Genomic DNA, 21,301 nt, shown 5'->3' with positions numbered 1-21,301 from the left:
TCGAAAGCGAATCAATATGTTAAACAATGCAGGCTGAATAACAGGGCCTGTCATCATCACATCATTTAGAGAATATCCAGTTGATGTAGCTGCGGATCCGGAATACCGCTCCTTGAGTGTAGGATTACGCTCCAGTTTACGCTCCAGACTGATCAACCGTCGATAAGCCTGAGCATAAGATTCTCCTAAACGATCAGTATTGTTATTTAGCGGCAGACGAACTGCATACTCCCCGGATGGCAACCGTGAAAGGTGGCTTACGAAATGTGCTTCACAATCGTCTTCTTCTTTGGTATTCAACCCAGCCTCCACACAATTCTCGACTTCCCAAAACATACGAAGAGTTTTATCCAACCTTGCTTCCATCTCAGCTATCGAATCTGGACAATTGTGCGTAGCCAAAAGCGCCGAGCTTGATACCTTCTGTCCACCGCCAGATACGATCCACCCAAGCCGGGTCTTCTGCAGAAGAGGCAGTCCATCGGTGAGTTTGATTTGCCCTACGCAGAGGAGATCATAAAAACCGCTCGCACCAATGAGAAGATCAACCCGTTGAGGATTGAAAAATGCAGGATCAGCAAGCTGAATGTTAGATGGAATACGTCAATCGGATACATTACTGTCATACTTGGTTGAGAATCGGTAATCGTGGGGGCGATGAGAGCAGTAAGTGTAGTTGTGTAAGCAGAGGTGCGAGAATGCATACAAATGCTTATGGTGGATCCCTCAGTACAAACGCTGGTATCGCCCAGCCCAGACACAAGTGCAGACGATTGAGTTCTCCTAAGCTGAAGCTGCTGGGCGAAACTGGATGTGACGAGATGCAGCTGCGATCCTGAATCTAAGATGGCACGACAAGGAACTAAAACGCCAGACCGATTCTTTACGAGAACCACGGCTGTAGCCAGAAGCACGACATCAGAGTGAAGACCTTGGGCAGCAAGAGAGGTAAACGAAGGTAGAGACGAGCTGCTAGCAGAATTTTGAGCAACGGAAAGAGTGTCCGGTTGAACGGCCAGATCGGGAGGAGTAATACATGGGCAGCCTTGTGTTGTGGGCTGTATACTATCGAAGTGCAACAAACTATGATGCCTACCGCCGCATACTCGACATTTTCCACTATTGCATTTGCACTAGGCAATTGAAGCATAGGGAAAGCTTCTTCACTTTTTTGTGGCGCAGCAACGGTGAGAGATTTCCGAATACCTTGCACGAGTATATTCCATGGCCCGCTGAGTGGCAAAAGACGCATACAGACGGGTCGGCGGAAGAGTTGGAAGCTACAACCGTTTTCTTAATGGTTTTTTCCCACCTGATCGCTACTAGCGTGTGTCGCTGTAAAATATTCCAATCGCTCCATTTTCTGGCAGCGTTGCTGCAAGAATTCGAAGAATTCCTCTGCGGTAGGTAAAGCATCCGACGATGTGTGCTCCTCCCATTTGGTTTGCGTCTTCGAATCCAACTTCTGCAGCAGCATGTTGATGACCATGAATCCTGAAATCTCCTCAGCAGTTCCCAATGTCTGCAACGCTCGCATGTGTAAATTGACTGCATCCGAAAACTCCCGAAGCCTTTTAGCAGAAGGCGAGTCTACCCTCTTTAGCCCAAGAATCTTCTTGATGTGTGCCTGGAAAACAAGTCTTTTGTTATTAAAGCGTTTATTAAGTATATCCAGAGCCGCACGATAATTGGCACTGGAGAGCTCTAGCGATGGAACCGAATCCAAAGCCGCATCAGCGAGGCAAGAGCGAAGGTGTTGGAATTTCTCGATGTCACTGAGATCCGCATCCGCTTCAATCACCGATTTGAACATTGCCATAAAATCCGAGAACTCGACGTATCCACCAGAAAACTTAGGCACCTTCAGCTCAGGAAGTCGCTGCTTGTGAGCCATGATGATGGTACTATGTCCGGAATGGCTTGGCAGAGTCGTAGAATGGGCAGCGGCGTGTGACTGGCTTACTTCAACAGCAGCCAGCAACTCAGCTTTCAACGATATGAAAAGAGAATCGAAGATTTCGCGCAGCTCCCTCCCAATTTCGTTTTGATCGAGAGCCTCCAACTCATTATGGGCCTTATTAAATTCCTCTCGAGTTTCTGCCAACATATCAAGGCGCACCTCGACTTCCGCGGCGGTCAGCTTATCGATTTTATTCCCCGCGAAGGATTCACCAAGCCTGTGCAATCGATCATATAATGACTGACTTTTACGCTTATACAGACTCAGTCTGGAATCAGCCACCACAATATTTCCGCCCGCGCCTGTATTCGGATCGTTGTCCATGTTAACCGTTGTGCAATTCGACACAACAACGGAAAATGAAATACCGCTTAAGCGACGATGTATAGACGCGAGAGCGAGAATGCAAGACACGAAAAGTCAAGAACCGCGGCTGCAGCTGCGCAGAGAATGAGAGATTCGACGCTTAAAGTACCGGAATTTGTCTATAAATATTCCAGCCGCACTCTCACCGAATTTTCACTTTAAACTGTTTTTCAACGTGCACCGAAATGTATTTGTTGGTAGTTAAACTACCCAACAACAAAATATTGTATAAATAATAAGTGTTTTAACGGAACGCGATTAAGCAATGGTTTTATATCACGTCGGGGTCACCAATGTTTGAGATGCCAAGCTTTTTTAGCACCTATGTGTTTCAAAATGAAAAGAGATTTTGGGTTAAACTTTATAATTCGTATTTAATCTTGGTGGCTTAGCGGAAGCCGATTGCTTGCTATTGCCAGATAAACTTTATGCGAGATCGATATGCAACCAATGCGCAGAGGGGTTAGCATAGAACTAAACTATAGACGACGGCGTTAGATCAAAGTGATTGCCGAAGTGACGGCAGCAGATCAAAGTAGTTGCCGAAGTAGCGGCGGCAGAGAGCCCCTTTAGCGGGAGAGCGCAGCAGCTCTGCAGAACGTCAACGTTTTACAACAAGGCGGCTCTCTCTGCAATACAATACTAATGTTAAAGTTACGGTTATTCTTCAGCGGCTGGCCCGAACAGTGCTTTTAATTTCATTGCCCCGCAGGCTGAAATTGTTCAGGACGTCAATGCACTCATTGTTTTCCTTTGATGCGGCCACTGTGATCGCGTTCTGGTGCTGCTCATCCACAACGTACGGATCAGCACCCATAAACAGCAAGACGCGTAGGTGGTTAGCATTGTTCCGCTGAGACGCAATGAGCACGGCAGTCTTGCAGCTGGTCGAATGGCGATAGTTGACGGGCACCAAGTCGTAATTGACGGCATACAGAAATGGACGAATAGAAAGATCAGTGCCGAGCTCCTCGTAGGCATCCAAACATTTATCCATTTTCTCATTTCTGGCGGTTTTGGTTCTGTACACCTCTGGAGTCTCCTTGTAAATGTCCTGCCCCTTGTGAATGCCAGCCTCTGAAATACGGCTGTGAATATCACCCAAATAAGAAATGCGGGTCGCCGGTTTTTGGGCTCCTTTCGGCATCAATTCTGTCCCTTCTCCAAAATAGTCGGTAAATTTCTTCACGTCGGCCATTTGACATAGCAGTATGACTCGAAGATTTTGGTGCAAGGTCAGGGCATTTCGCAATTCACTGAGCAATCGTCGATATAGGGATCATGCCTGTGCACATCGTTAACAATGAAGTGGCTGATGTTCAGGCATTTCTGGCTTGTCAGAGAACGTAACACATACTGCGCCGTGGAGCATATAATGTGCGTTCCCGAGCTGAACTCCCACAGTCTCACCCAAATCCTCGGCGAAGTAATGAGCCAGGCGCTTGCTATTGTACATTGCCAAAACGTTTTCATTCTCGATGCAAATTATCTTCGCATTTGTTTTCTTAGACGCGCAATCTTCAAAAATGATTATTGGCATATACAGCGATTTGTCCCACGAGAGATCTGCACTGAACACAATGGTGTTTTGCTGAAATTTTGGGGCCTCATCTACCATTTCCGACGATCATGGCGCCTACGCCGCGTGTCAAGGACGATACCCAGCGCAATTTACTGAACAAATTTCCCGGCTATCCGTTCATCGACAACGTCATACGATGCAAATTATCTTCGCATTTGCGATACTGACTTAGTATCGGGTATAACTGTAGAGTTGCGGTGTCCACAGCAACTCACAACGTTCCCCCTCGTTATTTTTTTTTGTTGAACTATTTTGTTTAAACCTTGCTTTAGCCAAAATACAATAAAAGCAAGAACTAAAAACTAAAATTATGTGGGCAGAACTAATGGTCTTATAGGCTCTGCACACTGAGCCCATCCCGGGGGAATGGTGGGATTTTTTGACAGATGTGAAACTCCGATTCACACTGCCACCATCCACCATCCACCATCCGTCAAAAACAGCTGATGCCAATAACAAGTTCATTAAATTTGCGCGGAAGATTTATTAATTCTTGGTTCTTATAATGGATGATGAAGATATAGCAATTATTTCGGCTGTGGTTCAACAGCAAAATATTTTCTTGCACCAACTAATAATGTTGCTGTCAATGAATAATGATGATGACGATGATGACTTTAACATTGACGAGGATGAGATGACCCAGATGACTGCCATAAAAACACAAAAGCCAGGAAGATTATGGTCGTTTGTGAGTACTTCTACTAACTTCAACCATAGTTTAAAGTACAAGGACATATTTTATGGTTTTAGAAGCGGTTCGGGACATTTTGATAGAAAGATGTACCAGAAAACAACGAGGCGTTTTTCAAAGAGAGTTTCCGAATGGAGAGGCCCTGCTTTGATATTTTAGTGAATCGGCTTGAAGTGCTGCGAAAGAAGGACACCAACTGCCGAGCTGCAATTCCTTTGGAAAAGCGCATCGCCATTGCGCTATACACTTTGGACTCGTCCTCTGAGTACCGAACAGTTGGCAGGCTTTTCGGTGTAGCTCCAAACAGTGTGTGTAATATCCTGCACGAGTTTTGCAGAGCACTTATCGACGAGTTTTCGAAGGAGTACATGTCGCCCAATTACCTAACTTCCGACAAAATTGATGAGTGCGTAAAGGGATTCGAGGCAATTGGGTTTCCTCAGTGCCTAGGTGCAATTGGTAAGAAATCAATAAGAGCTTCAGCAATATGTTTACATATAAATTGGTTTTTAAACTTCCTTTTTATTCTAGATGGATGCCACATCGAAATAAAACCACCAGCACCTGAGGCAGTAGACCACCATAACTATAAGGGCTGGTATTCCACAGTCTTGTTTGCCCTAGTGGATTATAGGTATGCAAATATCTTGCACAAAAATATGTATTTAGCATTATGTCCTAAATTATTTAAATCCGATTCTTTTTAGATACAGATTTACATATGTAAATATCGGCTCTGCAGGAAGGTGCAATGACTCGATGATATACCAGAAGTCAAGCCTTGCAAAACATATCGAAGCATCGGCATTACTCCAAGAGAAAGCCAAGGAAATAAGCGGAGTAAACGTCCCTGTAATGCTTATCGGGGACTGGGCATTTAGGTTTTCTAAAAAGCTGATGAAACCTTACCCGTTTTCCACAGTCGCCTCTTTGGAACAGCGCACGTTTAACTACAACCTTTCCAAAGCTAGGCGAGTGGTGGAAAATGCATTTGGGCATTTAAAAGCCAGATTTCAAATAATCGGAAAAGGTCTTGATAGCCACCACAAAAATAATAGCGCCATAATAATGAGCTGTTGTATTTTACACAATATATTAAATATGCACAACAGCGCGATTAATGAAAATTGGGAGCTTGCAACAAATGAGCAGCGCGAACAGCCCGATACCAGCAACAGTTCTGCTGACTTTAATCAGTCAGCAGAACAGATACGATCTGCAATCGCAAAATATTGTGTAGACCGTAATGAAAATTAAAAACTTATTTATTTTTATTTTTTAAAACTTCTAATAAGTCGTTCTGGAATTTTGTTTGGGTGCTGATCAAGTCCTGCACCATCTTCTCCTGCCTAACGTCGTGCTCCTCCTTCTTTCTGTGGTGGTCCTTTTGTTGTTCGAGACGCTCCTGGGCGATCTCTGCCAGCCACGAAATGTCGGTATTTTTCTTTTTCTTTGGCGGACGCCCAGACAAGGTGCTGGAGCTACAAGATCCGTCCAGGTCCATCTCAATAATATCCGAAAAGTACTCATCAGGATCTGCAATGAACACCTTAAATGAAATATATTTTTTTAGCAATAAATTAATAAAACTTACTGTCGTTGTCCAATGTGCTCTGCTCCATGTTGTTTGCACTCAAGATGCCAAATCAGCGAACTTCAGTTCAGCGCCCTGAATGTGACGGTCAACCGGCGGTAATCTGATATCTTGCACATGCCGCAAGATCAGCATTATCGCTTATGCCAAGTCGGCTTACCGACTGTAGCTTTGTAGCTCTAAGTACATATATTTTGTAGCTTTGCATTCTTTGGCAATTAAATAATTTTGATTCAGCTTATGTCCCAGCTTGCTGGTGGCTCAGAGTTTTAGTTCTGTTCTTATAACGAAAGCTAACGCTTGTTAATAAACCTTGCTCCGGCAACCAGCCGTAAACACTTTGAATTATTAATTCTATACCACTGTACCACAAGGCCAGTGATAAGAGAGACAGTTATCTCTCCAACATAATCTTCATAAAGGATTCTATACCACGGAACCCGCACGAGGACCACCGCATCAAGCAGCTAAGGCTACTTGGACATACGGACAACTTAATTTACACATGTGAATTTTTGCGTGGTCCGCGCAAATCTTCAATTTTCTCCTTCCATATGTCAATCAGCAGGCTCTCAAGCGCGGCACTCCATTTCACCCTGCCGCCTGCTGTTGTTCTCTTGTTTGCTGCATTGTGTAATAATATTATATATTATAAACAATAAAAAAACAAATATATCTATTCAACGTACCACTGGAGGAGTTTTCTGGCACTAAATCCATTTTATTAATAAGTTTTTCGAAAATTTGGTCTGCTGTCCTTCCGAGCTGTTCTGTTGTTGTTTTTTGTTAATTTTGTCACAATCATTGTTTACGTTTTCGCAGTGAATACCATTTTTCCATTGTGAATGCTAATTATTCAGAGTTGCATTTGAAAACCATCGGCTAACTATCGCATAGAAACGTGCGGTTTAGGAACATACAAAATGGATGGTGGACTAACTGGACTAACCTTACGGACCATCCCAGAAATGGATGGTGGATGGTCGTCAGTGTGAACAGCCGATTACGGACCATCCCCGAAATGGATGGTGGATGGTCGTCAGTGTGAATAGCCTATTAGTAAGCCAGAATTATTCAACGGAATCTCTAAATTGAGCAATATGAACGACTATCCTCTTTCGTTTTTTTGTCTTGACCTATTTCGCTAAAACCTTTTTTTTTACGAAAAATCCAATAAAAGCAATTATTTAGAATAAGCCAGTTAAGTAGAAAATTGAATCATTAATCAGTTGAAAATTTGTGGGCATGGCTAAATATTCTGTATAGCTGAGAATATTCGACAGAATATCAAAATTGAGGAACATTTATACAACTTGAGCTCGTCAGTATATTTACGGTATATTTTTAAAGTAAGACGTGTTGGACAGAATTTCGCTGCCGTTGCAAGGGAAGTTCTTGTACCGAAAAGTAAAAACGCAACCATTCATATGTAAGGTTTATTTGTGACTAATAAATGCTCTGCTCGCAGGCAGATAGAGACCGAAACGAAAGGGAGAACAAAAAGGGAGATAAGAGAACGTTGCTTCGTTACGTCTCTCACTCATACATACGTCTACATACTCATATGTCTGTCAATACATGCGTGCATTGCTAGAGATGGTCAAGATATCTGCAATCATATCTGTTGTACTAGCATACTTTAACTTAACTTGACCTTCTTCTACAATCTGTCGTACAAAGTGATAGCTAATATCAATATGCTTGGTCCTTGAGTGATGCACTGGGTTCCTAGCCAGCTCTTGTGCGCTCAGATTATCGCCATATAAGGTAGTTGAGGTAGCTTCATCTCCACAGCCAATTTCAATGATTAAGCGACGTAAGAATATGGACTCCTTACACGCAGCCGACAGTGCCATGTATTCTGCCTCCGTGCTGCTAAGTGCCACGCTGCGTTGTTTCTCAGATCGCCAAGAAATTGGGCTACCTGCCAAAAAATAAACATAGCCCGTATACGACTTCCGGTTAGTTCGATCGCCGCCCCAATCCGCATCCACATATCCAGTAAGTGGCTGGTGACACCCTTTGTAGTATAGTTTGAAGTTCATCGTCGCTGCCAAGTACCTCAGAACGTGCTTCACACCAGCCAGATGCTCTGCGTGCGGATCTTTGTTCCTCTGGGCCAACTTTGCAACTGAATGCAAAATGTCCGGTCTGGTTGTGAGTGCCAGCCACATCAGCTCACCAATCATGGATTGATACATGACAGGATCAACCTTTTGACACTGCTCATTAGTACAATCCACCTGCTGACTGATTAAAGTCAGCAGAACTGTTGCTGGTATCGGGCTGTTCGCGCTGCTCATTTTTTGCAAGCTCCCAATTTTCATTAATCGCGCTGTTGTGCATATTTAATATATTGTGTAAAATACAACAGCTCATTATTATGGCGCTATTATTTTTGTGGTGGCTATCAAGACCTTTTCCGATTATTCGAAATCTGGCTTTTAAATGCCCAAATGCATTTTCCACCACTCGCCTAGCTTTGGAAAGGTTGTAGTTAAACGTGCGCTGTTCCAAAGAGGCGACAGTGGAAAACGGGTAAGGTTTCATCAGCTCTTTAGAAAACCTAAATGCCGAGTCCCCGATAAGCATTACAGGGACGTTTACTCCGCTTATTTCCTTGGCTTTCTCTTGGAGTAATGCCGATGCTTCGATATAAGGCTTGACTTCTGGTATATCATCGAGTCATTGCACCTTCCTGCAGAGCCGATATTTACATATGTAAATCTGTATCTAAAAAGAATCGGATTTAAATAATTTAGGACATTAAACCAACTTGCTAAATACATATTTTTGTGCAAGATATTTGCATACCTATAATCCACTAGGACTGTGGAATACCAGCCCTTATAGTTATGGTGGTCTACTGCCTCAGGTGCTGGTGGTTTTATTTCGATGTGGCATCCATCTAGAATAAAAAGGAAGTTTAAAAACCAATTTATATGTAAACATATTGCTGAAGTTCTTATTGATTTCCTACCAATTGCACCTAGGCACTGAGGAAACCCAATTGCCTCGAATCCCTTTACGCACTCATCAATTTTGTCGGAAGTTAGGTAATTGGGCGACATGTACTCCTTCGAAAACTCGTCGATAAGTGCTCTGCAAAACTCGTGCAGGATATTACACACACTGTTTGGAGCTACACTGAAAAGCCTGCCAACTGTTCGGTACTCAGAGGACGAGCCCAAAGTGTATAGCGCAATGGCGATGCGCTTTTCCAAAGGAATTTAGGAATTTTCCTAAAACCATAAAATATGTCCTTGTACTTTAAACTATGGTTGAAGTTAGTAGAAGTACTCACAAACGACCATAATCTTCCTGGCTTTTGTGTTTTTATGGCAGTCATCTGGGTCATCTCATCTTCGTCAATGTTAAAGTCATCATCGTCATCATCATTATTAATTGACAGCAACATTATTAGTTGGTGCAAGAAAATATTTTGCTGTTGAACCACAGCCGATATAATTGCTATATCTTCATCATCCATTATAAGAACCAAGAATTAATAAATCTTCCGCGCAAATTTAATGAACTTGTTATTGGCATCAGCTGTTTTTGACGGATGGTGGATGGTGGCAGTGTGAATCGGAGTTTCACATCTGTCAAAAAATCCCACCATTCCCCCGGGATGGGCTCAGTGTGCAGAGCCTATAAGACCATTAGTTCTGCCCACATAATTTTAGTTTTTAGTTCTTGCTTTTATTGTATTTTGACTAAAGCAAGGTTTAAACAAAATAGTTCAACAAAAAAAAATAACGAGGGGGAACGTTGTGAGTTGCTGTGGACACCGCAACTCTACAGTTATACCCGATACTAAGTCAGTATCGCAAATGCGAAGATAATTTGCATCGTATGACGTTGTCGATGAACGGATAGCCGGGAAATTTGTTCAGTAAATTGCGCTGGGTATCGTCCTTGACACGCGGCGTAGGCGCCATGATCGTCGGAAATGGTAGATGAGGCCCAACAATTTCAGCAACACACCCACGCTGTGGAATGTAATCTGAGCTCAATTTCAGTTCATCTTTTCCCAAGTTGCCTGATCGTCCCAACATGGTTAGAATGTTTATTGCCGTCGAAGGCGAGAATGTCATTATTTTCGGCTCCTCCAAGTAATGGCGGCAAGCTTGCTTGAATACTTTGATAATTTCGCCATTATTAAACACGCATTGCGCCCGCAAGCCCAAAGAGCTGGCGTATCGCATGAAAATGTCGTGCTCTGACGACCGAAATGTGCATGGGAATTGTTGGCAGCATCGCCGGCCAGCCATGAAGTACAGCAGTTGCTGCGGAATAAACTTATCTTTAATAATTTCGTTCATTTCGATCAAACGAATTTACAAACCGCAACTTTTTCACACAATCTGCCGCCGCTTTCCGTAGATGTCAAATTTTGTACGCGTCAAGTGGGACCAGTGTGACCCTCAGAAATATACCGAAACATACCGTCTTGTTGAAGAATGACCATCTCTAGCAATGCACGCATGTATTGACAGACATATGAGTATGTAGACGTATGTATGAGTGAGAGACGTAACGAAGCGACGTTCTCTTATCTCCCTCTTTGTTCTCCCTTTCGTTTCGGTCTCTATCTGCCTGCGAGCAGAGCATTTATTAGTCACAAATAAACCTTACATATGAATGGTTGCGTTTTTACTTTTCGGTACAAGAACTTCCCTTGCAACGGCAGCGAAATTCTGTCCAACAGGTTATGGGCCCAGGTTCGGATTTTGTAAATTAAAAGTAAAGTGATTGTTTTAGTTACGAACTATTAACATCGGTGTGACTCAGAGACTAAACGATAATCAGCAATGAGCGTGATGTATCAAATAGACAAATTAGAGGAGGGAAATTATGACTCCTGGTGTATTCAAATGCGGTCTGTGTTGGTGCACGCTGAATTGTGGAGTGTGGCATCTGGTGACCTGCTACCAACGAATGTTCCCGAAGGTGTGAATTGGCAGGCCAAGGATGAAAAGGCGCTGGCCATGATCACATTGAGTGTGAAAACTTCACAGTTGGGATACATTAAAAATTGCAGTAAGTCGTCCGAAGCATGGAACAAATTAAAGAGTGTTCATCAACCAAGTGGACCTGTACGAAAGGTTCAACTGTACAAGAAATTGCTAAGCAAGCGCATGGACCAAAGGCAAAGCGTTTCAAGCTACATTAATGAGTTCGTGGATATTCTTGATGGCCTTGGGTCAGTAGGAATCGAGCTAAATGATGAACTGCGCTCAATTGTTTTGTTGTCAAGCCTTCCAGAACAATTCGAAAATTTCGTTGTCGCCATAGAGACGCGCGACAGTCTGCCGACTTTCGATGTTCTATGCGTAAAACTGAAGGAAGAAGGCGAACGAAAGGGAAACACAGAAGATCAAAAGGAATACGCAAAGGCATATACCGCAGTACATAAGCCGGCCGCGCACAGAGCGCTAAAGAAGAGAAACAATACAATGATATGTTTCAAGTGTGGTGAGCGCGGGCATATGAAGACTCAGTGTAAGAAGGAGAGCGCAAATGTGGAAAGGGCAGCAAGAGTGGAGAACAAGCAGTGCAGTCTATTAAATGCGTTGGACGCAGATAATTTGAAAAAGAGTATGTGGTGTTTGGATAGTGGTGCCACAAGCCACATGTGTTGTGAGAAACAGTTATTCACAAAGTTCGAGAAACACACAGAAATGATTGGTCTGGCTGACTCCGGTTTCCTAAAAGCTAAAGGAAAAGGGGAAGTAGAGCTGAAGCCAGAGATATGCACGCTGCTGTTAAAGAATGTTCTCTATGTGCCCGAAATGAATGGAAACTATTTCTCGGTGAGCAGCGCTGTACAGAATAAATGTTTCGTCACTTTTGGACAAGAATATGCACGAGTTATCCAAAATGGCGAATGCATTGTAAAGGCGAACAGAGTTGGAAACTTGTATATGTTTCGAGGAAAACAAAACAACTGTTTTGCGGCGGTTAAGGCTGATGGTGCCCTGTGGCATAAACGGTACGGCCACTTGAACATCAGTAGTATGAAAGATTTGATCAGCAAAGGAATGGTGCGCGGCATTGAAAATATGGTTTTCCCGGCGAATATGAATTGCAAAACATGTATGGTCAGCAAGATTCATGCGCAACCATTTCCTGTTGCAACCACCAGTAGAGCTCAAGATATATTGGAACTAGTTCATGCAGATGTGTGCGGGCCCTTTGGCACTTGCTGGATCAAAGTATTTTCTAACCTTCATCGATGACAAATCAAGGCGTATATTTGTGTATTTCCTGCGGACAAAGGATGAAGTATTCCAGAAGTTCGTCGAGTTCAAAACCCTGGTTGTACGGCAAACGGGAAAAAGTCTCAAATGTATCCGGAGCGACAATGGCGGTGAATTTGTCAACAAATCGTTTGATGAATTTCTGAAAACTAATGGGATTGAGAGGCAGCTGACAGTGGCGTACACTCCACAGCAAAACGGCGTTGCTGAGAGGGCAAACCGCACTCTGGTGGAAATGTCAAGATGTATGCTGGTCCAGTCAGGATTAGGCGAATCCTTGTGGGCTGAGGCAGTCAACGCAGCTGTGTATGTACGGAATCGATCACCGACCAAGGCGCTGACCAGTATGACGCCTATGGAAGCGTGGACTGGTAAGAAACCTTTTGTTGGTCATCTAAAGGTTTTTGGCTCCGTTGCAGTAGCTTTGGACAAGGGTCCAAGGAAGAGTAAACTTCAACCAAAAGGCAAAGAATATCGCATGATTGGATATTCAGTAGCGGCTAAGGGCTATGGACTGAATGACCCTGTGTCTCATCAGGTGATTGAGAGGCGAGATGTTCTCTTTGACGAGATCCAAGACGACAAGGATACAGTCACATTCGAACTTCCGAAGGCAGAAGTTAGCATGCAGTCAGGCGGCGATACTGATGACATTGACAGCAGCGGTGGAGACAGCAGCCATGGTGCAAGCGCTGACGGGGAGAATCAAAGTAGCAGCGGTACTGATGGGTACGAGAGCGCAACAGAAAAGGTTGAGTCAGATGAGCCAGCTCCTCGCGTTGGACCTGGCAGACCAAGGCTGATTCGGACCGGCAAACCTGGCCGTCCGAGAAAGGAGTACAACATTCTTGGTGCTCGGGTTGCCAGCAACGTAAAGATTCCAGTATCCTACGAGGAGGCGTTGATCAGTATTCATGCATCACATTGGTCCGAAGCGATGCAACGCGAATATGAGGCATTAATGGCAAACGAGACATGGCAGTTGGCAGACTTACCGGCAGGACAAAGAGCAGTTGGATGCAAATGGGTATATAGCCTGAAACGCGACAAAGATGGTCAAATCGAACGTTTCAAGGCGCGGCTGGTGGCAAAAGGTTGCTCCTAGCAGTACGGCATAAACTATGCGGAAACATTTTCTCCAGTCTGCAGACTGGGAGAGCGTGCGATTTATTCTTGCGCTAGCAGCAGAATTGAAATTATATGTCAACCAAATGGATGTATGTACGGCATACCTCAACAGTGACCTGAGCGATACGGTGTACATGAAGCAACCACAAGGGTACATTGATCGAGCTTATCCAGCGAAGGCTATGCTGCATAAAAAGGCAATATATGGATTGAAGCAGTCAGGAAGGGAATGGAATTCGAAGCTGAATGGCGTCCTGACTAATCTGGGTTTTGTTTCCTGTGACAACGAGCCGTGCCTCTACCAGCAGAGAGGGAAAGGTAACTTATCGTTAATCTTGGTATATGTTGACGATTTACTTATAGCATGTCAGTCCAAAGAGGACATGCTCGGTATCAAATCGGCTATTTCAAATGCGTTCGAATGTATCGACAAAGGTGTTCCAGAGCTGTTTTTAAGCATGAAGTTGCACCGTGAAGGTGAGCTTGGGCCTATCACCATAGGTCACTCGCAATACATCAGGGAACTATTGCAAGCTCACGACATGGACAAATGTAGACCAGTGGCTACTCCGTTGGATGCGGGGTTCCAGGTGGATTGTACTAATGAGCAGTGTCAAAAGGTTGATCCTGTCATGTATCAATCCATGATTGGTGAGCTGCTGTGGCTGGCACTCACAACCAGACCGGACATTTTGCATTCAGTTGCAAAGTTGGCCCAGAGGAACAAAGATCCGCACGCAGAGCATCTGGCTGGTGTGAAGCACGTTCTGAGGTACTTGGCAGCGACGATGAACTTCAAACTATACTACAAAGGGTGTCACCAGCCACTTACTGGATATGTGGATGCGGATTGGGGCGGCGATCGAACTAACCGGAAGTCGTATACGGGCTATGTTTATTTTTTGGCAGGTGGCCCAATTTCTTGGCGATCTGAGAAACAACGCAGCGTGGCACTTAGCAGCACGGAGGCAGAATACATGGCACTGTCGGCTGCGTGTAAGGAGTCCATATTCTTACGTCGCTTAATCATTGAAATTGGCTGTGGAGATGAAGCTACCTCAACTACCTTATATGGCGATAATCTGAGCGCACAAGAGCTGGCTAGGAACCCAGTGCATCACTCAAGGACCAAGCATATTGATATTAGATATCACTTTGTACGACAGATTGTAGAAGAAGGTCAAGTTAAGTTAAAGTATGCTAGTACAACAGATATGATTGCAGATATCTTGACCATCTCTAGCAATGCACGCATGTATTGACAGACATATGAGTATGTAGACGTATGTATGAGTGAGAGACGTAACGAAGCAACGTTCTCTTATCTCCCTTTTTGATCTCCCTTTCGTTTCGGTCTCTATCTGCCTGCGAGCAGAGCATTTATTAGTCACAAATAAACCTTACATATGAATGGTTGCGTTTTTACTTTTCGGTACAAGAACTTCCCTTGCAACGGCAGCGAAATTCTGTCCAACACGTCTTACTTTAAAAATATACCGTAAATATACTGACGAGCTCAAGTTGTATAAATGTTCCTCAATTTTGATATTCTGTCGAATATTCTCAGCTATACAGAATATTTAGCCATGCCCACAAATTTTCAACTGATTAATGATTCAATTTTCTACTTAACTGGCTTATTCTAAATAATTGCTTTTATTGGATTTTTCGTAAAAAAAGGTTTTAGCAAAATAGGTCAAGACAAAAAAACGAAAGAGGATAGTCGTTCATATTGCTCAATTTAGAGATTCCGTTGAATAATTCTGGCTTACCAATAGGCTATTCACACTGACGACCATCCACCATCCATTTCGGGGATGGTCCGTAATAGGCTATTCACACTGACGACCATCCACCATCCATTTCGGGGATGGTCCGTAAGGTTTTGCCGTTCCGAAAATTTCCCAGTTAGTCCACCATCCATTTTGGATGTTCCTAAGCCGCACGTTTCTATGCGATAGTTAGCCGATGGTTTTCAAATGCAACTCTGAATAATTGTCATGTACATTGGAAAAATGGTATTCACTGCGAAAACGTAAACAATGATTGTGACAAAATTAACAAAACACAAAAACAACAACAGAACAGCTCGGAAGGACAGCAGAACACATTTTCGAAAAACTTATTAATAAAACGGATTTAGTGCCAGAAAACTCCTCCAGTGGTACGTTGAATAGATATATTTGTTTTTTATTGTTTATAATATATAATATTATTACACAATGCAGCAAACAAGTGAACAACAGCAGGCGGCAGGGTGAAATGGAGTGCCGCGCTTGAGAGCCTGCTGATTGACATATGGAAGGAGAAAATTGAAGATTTGCGCGGACCACGCAAAAATTCACATGTGTAAATTAAGTTGTCCGTATGTCCAAGTAGCCTTAGCTGCTTGATGCGGTGGTCTGTAACGTGTCATCTACGCACGTCTGTGTATATAAATCCTGCCAGGCTAGCTGTCATTCAGCGAAGGGAAGCACACGCTTTGGGTTTCCGGCCTCTGCTCGTCGGCTATTGGAGTGATGTTCTTGCCCCCCTCCTGCTGGTGGCCTATACGCATTATACCGCGAATGAAGTAGCGTGTCACGACGAAAATGCTTAACCGGGAGACACTGTTTATCCCTGAATAGAATTGTGGATGTGTGCTGGAAAGGTATCTCAACTCCGCCTCTGGTGTTGTCGAGGTCGTGTCGCCCACCCTACCATGGCCATTCCAAACCGTTCGATTTAATGACGGAATGGCCCCTTTGTCCGGGGCGTCCTACATGGGGAATTTGCCAGCGAAAGCAAAGCGGTAGATTAATACATTATAAAGTTTATTCACTTACTGGCTAAAACACTAACATTACCCGCAAATACCATAATATAATCACCCACATTAAAAGAGTAGCTAAATGAAATATATGTATAAAATTCCTACAAATACTTGGCTATGTGTCATACAAACGATATACTAAATAAGTCCGAAATGGACAAACTAACTTGCTTGCTGACTCCGTAATGTTACGAAACCAATTCGAGTGGGCACTTCTCCCTCTCACTCACCGACCGGCCCTAGTTCCCTTGTTTCAAGTTGTAATTCATTAATAACAGAATTTAAGTCCACTCATACCTTTTCTCCAGTTTATGGCTCCATCGGCGAAAGCGCTTTCCTCGATGAATACCTAAAGCTGTTGTGGTGGAAGAACACTTAAATGGGCACAAGGTTGGGGGAAATCATATTTGCAGATCGGCGAGAGTCACGAGAAGCCTCTACCGGAATCAAATCTAAATCTCTCCTAATTAGCTCCGCACAGAAATCATAATTAATTACACATTTACAAACACGAATACAATTACTCCGTCAATCCGTTGCTTCCTCTTTTTTTTCTATTCTCTTTCTCCCGACGGTTATCTATGTTTCCTTTCCACCTCCTGGGCGAACGGGAACAGCTCAAATTCTTTCCCCTGCTTCTGCAGGTGAAAGGTACGCGAAAGCAAAGAAAAAGGCCAAACGGCCAATCTCCGACGGTGCTATATTAACACTTTCTCTCCGCCGATCTGCTCGCGACCAAGGGACGGGCCCTCCTTATCTGCCGCGTCGCGCTCGACTACTAAAGTGCCGACGCCAACGCCTCGGGAAGCTAGCCGCTTGGGGGGACCGAGCGCTCCCCAAATGTCTTCTCCCTCTGCTTCCACGCTCGCTTCTCCGATGGCTGAGCGCTTTCCAGACAATCCCAAAGGTTTAAAAGCCACTTTGTTAGGCTTGCGGCTGCTGTTGTTTGCTGGCTGGCTTCCTTGGACGATCGAATCCGCACTGCTTAACTCGATTTACTAAGCGCCAAGACTACAAATGGGACAACTCTTTATTCTCCTTTAGCCCTTCTCTTCTCTTCCCTCAGCACTTACCCCAACCGGACTCAGCGCTATACGGCTTCTGACGACTGAATAGCCCACTCGCCTTCAACCAAGAATCTCGCAGTCGAATCTTGGATTTAGATATTTAGATTCCCTATAGTTTTTCTCTTCACTAAATTCTTGGTTTTTCCTTTCCGTCGGACCGATACGCAACCGACTCAATTGACTTTCACGAGGGAATAGCCGATAGGGACGCCAACGTTCTGGCGGCAAATCCTCTAACAGGTCCCTGGATGCATTTTCAACAGAGATAGCCTGACGTTTTGACCTGTTACCGTCTTTTTGGTTTTCCCTTGACCTGTCGTTCGCCTGCCACTCTGAGCACTAGATGGCGCCACAAAAAAACTCAGCATTCCCTGCTACAAGCGCTACAGGTCCTCGTGCGCGTTCCGTGGTATACAATCCTTTATGAAGATTATGTTGGAGAGATAACTGTCTCTCTTATCACTGGCCTTGTGGTACAGTGGTATAGAATTAATAATTCAAAGTGTTTACGGCTGGTTGCCGGAGCAAGGTTTATTAACAAGCGTTAGCTTTCGTTATAAGAACAGAACTAAAACTAGGAGCCACCAGCAAGCTGGGGCATAAGCTGAATCAAAATTATTTAATTGCCAAAGAATGCAAAGCTACAAAATATATAGAGCTTATATATAGTACTTAGAGCTACAAAGCTACAGTCGGTAAGCCGACTTGGCATAAGCGATAATGCTGATCTTGCGGCATGTGCAAGATATCAGATTACCGCCGGTTGACCGTCACATTCAGGGCGCTGAACTGAAGTTCGCTGATTTGGCATCTTGAGTGCAAACAACATGGAGCAGAGCACATTGGACAACGACAGTAAGTTTTATTAATTTATTGCTAAAAAAATATATTTCATTTAAGGTGTTCATTGCAGATCCTGATGAGTACTTTTCGGATATTATTGAGATGGACCTGGACGGATCTTGTAGCTCCAGCACCTTGTCTGGGCGTCCGCCAAAGAAAAAGAAAAAGACCGACATTTCGTGGCTGGCAGAGATCGCCCAGGAGCGTCTCGAACAACAAAAGGACCACCACAGAAAGAAGGAGGAGCACGACGTTAGGCAGGAGAAGATGGTGCAGGACTTGATCAGCACCCAAACAAAATTCCAGAACGACTTATTAGAAGTTTTAAAAAATAAAAATAAATAAGTTTTTAATTTTCATTACGGTCTACACAATATTTTGCGATTGCAGATCGTATCTGTTCTGCTGACTGATTAAAGTCAGCAGAACTGTTGCTGGTATCGGGCTGTTCGCGCTGCTCATTTGTTGCAAGCTCCCAATTTTCATTAATCGCGCTGTTTCTGTGCTTATTCAATATATTGTGTAAAATACAACAGCTCATTATTATGGCGCTATTATTTTTGTGGTGGTTATCAAGACCTTTTCCGATTATTCGAAATCTGGCTTTTAAATGCCCAAATGCATTTTCCACCACTCGCCTAGCTTTGGAAAGGTTGTAGTTAAACGTGCGCTGTTCCAAAGAGGCGACTGTGGAAAACGGGTAAGGTTTCATCAGCTTTTTAGAAAATCTAAATGCCGAGTCCCCGATAAGCATTACAGGGACGTTTACTCCGCTTATTTCCTTGGCTTTCTCTTGGAGTAATGCCGATGCTTCGATATAAGGCTTGACTTCTGGTATATCATCGAGTCATTGCACCTTCCTGCAGAGCCGATATTTACATATGTAAATCTGTATCTAAAAAGAATCGGATTTAAATAATTTAGGACATTAAACCAACTTGCTAAATACATATTTTTGTGCAAGATATTTGCATACCTATAATCCACTAGGGCAAACAAGACTGTGGAATACCAGCCCTTATAGTTATGGTGGTCTACTGCCTCAGGTGCTGGTGGTTTTATTTCGATGTGGCATCCATCTAGAATAAAAAGGAAGTTTAAAAACCAATTTATATGTAAACATATTGCTGAAGTTCTTATTGATTTCCTACCAATTGCACCTAGGCACTGAGGAAACCCAATTGCCTCGAATCCCTTTACGCACTCATCAATTTTGTCGGAAGTTATGTAATTGGGCGACGTGTACTCCTTCGAAAACTCGTCGATAAGTGCTCTGCAAAACTCGTGCAGGATACTACACACAATGTTTGGAGCTACACCGAAAAGCCTGCCAACTGTTCGGTACTCAGAGGACGAGCCCAAAGTGTATAGCGCAATGGCGATGCGCTTTTCCAAAGGAATTTAGGAATTTTCCTAAAACCATAAAATATGTCCTTGTACTTTAAACTATGGTTGAAGTTAGTAGAAGTACTCACAAACGACCATAATCTTCCTGGCTTTTGTGTTTTTATGGCAGTCATCTGGGTCATCTCATCCTCGTCAATGTTAAAGTCATCATCGTCATCATCATTATTCATTGACAGCAACATTATTAGTTGGTGCAAGAAAATATTTTGCTGTTGAACCACAGCCGAAATAATTGCTATATCTTCATCATCCATTATAAGAACCAAGAATTAATAAATCTTCCGCGCAAATTTAATGAACTTGTTATTGGCATCAGCTGTTTTTGACGGATGGTGGATGGTGGCAGTGTGAATCGGAGTTTCACATCTGTCAAAAAATCCCACCATTCCCCGGGATGGGCTCAGTGTGCAGAGCCTATAAGACCATTAGTTCTGCCCACATAATTTTAGTTTTTAGTTCTTGCTTTTATTGTATTTTGACTAAAGGAAGGTTTAAACAAAATAGTTCAACAAAAAAAAACGAGGGGAACGTTGTGAGTTGCTGTGGACACCGCAACTCTACAGTTATACCCGATACTAAGTCAGTATCGCAAATGCGAAGATAATTTGCATCGTATGACGTTGTCGATGAACGGATAGCCGGGAAATTTGTTCAGTAAATTGCGCTGGGTATCGTCCTTGACACGCGGCGTAGGCGCCATGATCGTCGGAAATGGTAGATGAGGCCCAACAATTTCAGCAACACACCCACGCTGTGGAATGTAATCTGAGCTCAATTTCAGTTCATCTTTTCCCAAGTTGCCTGATCGTCCCAACATGGTTAGAATGTTTATTGCCGTCGAAGGCGAGAATGTCATTATTTTCGGCTCCTCCAAGTAATGGCGGCAAGCTTGCTTGAATACTTTGATAATTTCGCCATTATTAAACACGCATTGCGCCCGCAAGCCCAAAGAGCTGGCGTATCGCATGAAAATGTCGTGCTCTGACGACCGAAATGTGCATGGGAATTGTTGGCAGCATCGCCGGCCAGCCATAAAGTACAGCAGTTGCTGCGGAATAAACTTATCTTTAATAATTTCGTTCATTTCGATCAAACGAATTTACAAACCGCAACTTTTTTCACACAATCTGGCGCCGCTTTCCGTAGATGTCAAATTTTGTACGCGTCAAGTGAGACCAGTGTGACCCTCAGAAATATACCGAAACATACCGTCTTACTTTAAAAATATACCGTAAATATACTGACGAGCTCAAGTTGTATAAATGTTCCTCAATTTTGATATTCTGTCGAATATTCTCAGCTATACAGAATATTTAGCCATGCCCACAAATTTTCAACTGATTAATGATTCAATTTTCTACTTAACTGGCTTATTCTAAATAATTGCTTTTATTGGATTTTTCGTAAAAAAAAGGTTTTAGCGAAATAGGTCAAGACAAAAAAACGAAAGAGGATAGTCGTTCATATTGCTCAATTTAGAGATTCCGTTGAATAATTCTGGCTTACTAATAGGCTATTCACACTGACGACCATCCACCATCCATTTCGGGGATGGTCCGAAATAGGCTATTCACACTGACGACCA

The 21,301-nt window shown here is 43.4% G+C and overlaps 4 protein-coding genes and 3 long non-coding RNA genes across 9 annotated transcripts; 2 read left to right on the top strand and 5 right to left on the bottom strand.

Annotated features, from left to right (window-relative positions):
• Window positions 1-4,187: 4,187 nt before the first annotated feature.
• On the top strand, window positions 4,188-6,092 carry LOC117189542 (protein ALP1-like). Of its 2 annotated transcripts, none has more exons than XM_033394684.1 (4): window positions 4,188-4,599; window positions 4,662-5,061; window positions 5,134-5,236; window positions 5,316-6,092. In XM_033394684.1, the coding sequence occupies exons 2-4, from the start codon at window positions 4,734-4,736 to the stop codon at window positions 5,857-5,859; spliced, it is 975 nt and encodes a 324-aa protein (XP_033250575.1). In that variant the 5' UTR covers window positions 4,188-4,599; window positions 4,662-4,733; the 3' UTR covers window positions 5,860-6,092. The 2 variants fall into 2 exon arrangements, with proteins under 2 accessions (XP_033250575.1, XP_033250574.1); XM_033394683.1 differs by having other exon boundaries at window positions 4,191-4,599; window positions 5,310-6,092.
• Window positions 5,850-7,018, bottom strand: LOC117189556. The gene is made up of 3 exons (XM_033394703.1): window positions 6,886-7,018; window positions 6,197-6,820; window positions 5,850-6,138 (listed from the first exon to the last, which is right to left on the bottom strand). Exons 2-3 carry the CDS (start codon window positions 6,222-6,224, stop codon window positions 5,864-5,866), a joined length of 303 nt encoding a protein of 100 aa, XP_033250594.1. The 5' UTR covers window positions 6,225-6,820; window positions 6,886-7,018; the 3' UTR covers window positions 5,850-5,863.
• Window positions 7,019-8,439: 1,421 nt separating this feature from the next.
• LOC117189553 lies at window positions 8,440-9,584 on the bottom strand. The gene is made up of 4 exons (XM_033394699.1): window positions 9,501-9,584; window positions 9,177-9,438; window positions 9,011-9,104; window positions 8,440-8,929 (listed from the first exon to the last, which is right to left on the bottom strand). Exons 2-4 carry the CDS (start codon window positions 9,265-9,267, stop codon window positions 8,809-8,811), a joined length of 306 nt encoding a protein of 101 aa, XP_033250590.1. The 5' UTR covers window positions 9,268-9,438; window positions 9,501-9,584; the 3' UTR covers window positions 8,440-8,808.
• A 483-nt stretch (window positions 9,585-10,067) lies between these two features.
• On the bottom strand, window positions 10,068-10,649 carry LOC117189602. The gene is made up of 2 exons (XR_004473476.1): window positions 10,545-10,649; window positions 10,068-10,485 (listed from the first exon to the last, which is right to left on the bottom strand). It is a non-coding gene; the product is annotated as an uncharacterized LOC117189602 (long non-coding RNA).
• Window positions 10,650-17,868: 7,219 nt separating this feature from the next.
• Window positions 17,869-18,668, top strand: LOC117189563. Its single transcript, XM_033394713.1, has 2 exons — window positions 17,869-18,321; window positions 18,380-18,668. The coding sequence occupies exons 1-2, from the start codon at window positions 18,294-18,296 to the stop codon at window positions 18,652-18,654; spliced, it is 303 nt and encodes a 100-aa protein (XP_033250604.1). The 5' UTR covers window positions 17,869-18,293; the 3' UTR covers window positions 18,655-18,668.
• On the bottom strand, window positions 18,426-20,186 carry LOC117189598. 2 transcript variants are annotated; one of them, XR_004473472.1, is made up of 4 exons: window positions 19,785-20,186; window positions 19,461-19,722; window positions 19,286-19,388; window positions 18,426-19,198 (listed from the first exon to the last, which is right to left on the bottom strand). It is a non-coding gene; the product is annotated as an uncharacterized LOC117189598 (long non-coding RNA). The 2 variants fall into 2 exon arrangements; XR_004473471.1 differs by having other exon boundaries at window positions 18,426-19,204; window positions 19,785-20,183.
• A 160-nt stretch (window positions 20,187-20,346) lies between these two features.
• LOC117189577 lies at window positions 20,347-20,933 on the bottom strand. Its single transcript, XR_004473447.1, has 2 exons — window positions 20,824-20,933; window positions 20,347-20,764 (listed from the first exon to the last, which is right to left on the bottom strand). It is a non-coding gene; the product is annotated as an uncharacterized LOC117189577 (long non-coding RNA).
• Between the last annotated feature and the right edge of the window lie 368 nt (window positions 20,934-21,301).

Source organism: Drosophila miranda (genome assembly GCF_003369915.1).
Source record: "Drosophila miranda strain MSH22 chromosome Y unlocalized genomic scaffold, D.miranda_PacBio2.1 Contig_Y1_pilon, whole genome shotgun sequence".
Lineage (NCBI taxonomy): Eukaryota > Metazoa > Arthropoda > Insecta > Diptera > Drosophilidae > Drosophila > Drosophila miranda.
This window is presented reverse-complemented; position numbering and strand designations above follow the sequence as displayed.

Excerpts from the sequence above, each read along its gene's own strand:
- LOC117189556 (XM_033394703.1), bottom strand. The coding sequence starts at position 6,224 with ATGGAGCAGAGCACATTGGACAACGACA. Across the intron at positions 6,139-6,196 it reads GAGCACATTGGACAACGACA|ATCCTGATGAGTACTTTTCG; the intron begins GTAAGTTTTATT and ends TGTTCATTGCAG.
- LOC117189563 (XM_033394713.1), top strand. The coding sequence starts at position 18,294 with ATGGAGCAGAGCACATTGGACAACGACA. Across the intron at positions 18,322-18,379 it reads GAGCACATTGGACAACGACA|ATCCTGATGAGTACTTTTCG; the intron begins GTAAGTTTTATT and ends TGTTCATTGCAG.
- LOC117189542 (XM_033394683.1), top strand. The coding sequence starts at position 4,734 with ATGGAGAGGCCCTGCTTTGATATTTTAGTGAATCGGCTTGAAGTGCTG. Across the intron at positions 5,062-5,133 it reads TCAGTGCCTAGGTGCAATTG|ATGGATGCCACATCGAAATA; the intron begins GTAAGAAATCAA and ends TTTTTATTCTAG. Across the intron at positions 5,237-5,309 it reads TTTGCCCTAGTGGATTATAG|ATACAGATTTACATATGTAA; the intron begins GTATGCAAATAT and ends GATTCTTTTTAG.
- LOC117189553 (XM_033394699.1), bottom strand. The coding sequence starts at position 9,267 with ATGTCGCCCAATTACCTAACTTCCGACAAAATTGATGAGTGCGTAAAG. Across the intron at positions 9,105-9,176 it reads TCAGTGCCTAGGTGCAATTG|ATGGATGCCACATCGAAATA; the intron begins GTAGGAAATCAA and ends TTTTTATTCTAG. Across the intron at positions 8,930-9,010 it reads ACAGTCCTAGTGGATTATAG|ATACAGATTTACATATGTAA; the intron begins GTATGCAAATAT and ends GATTCTTTTTAG.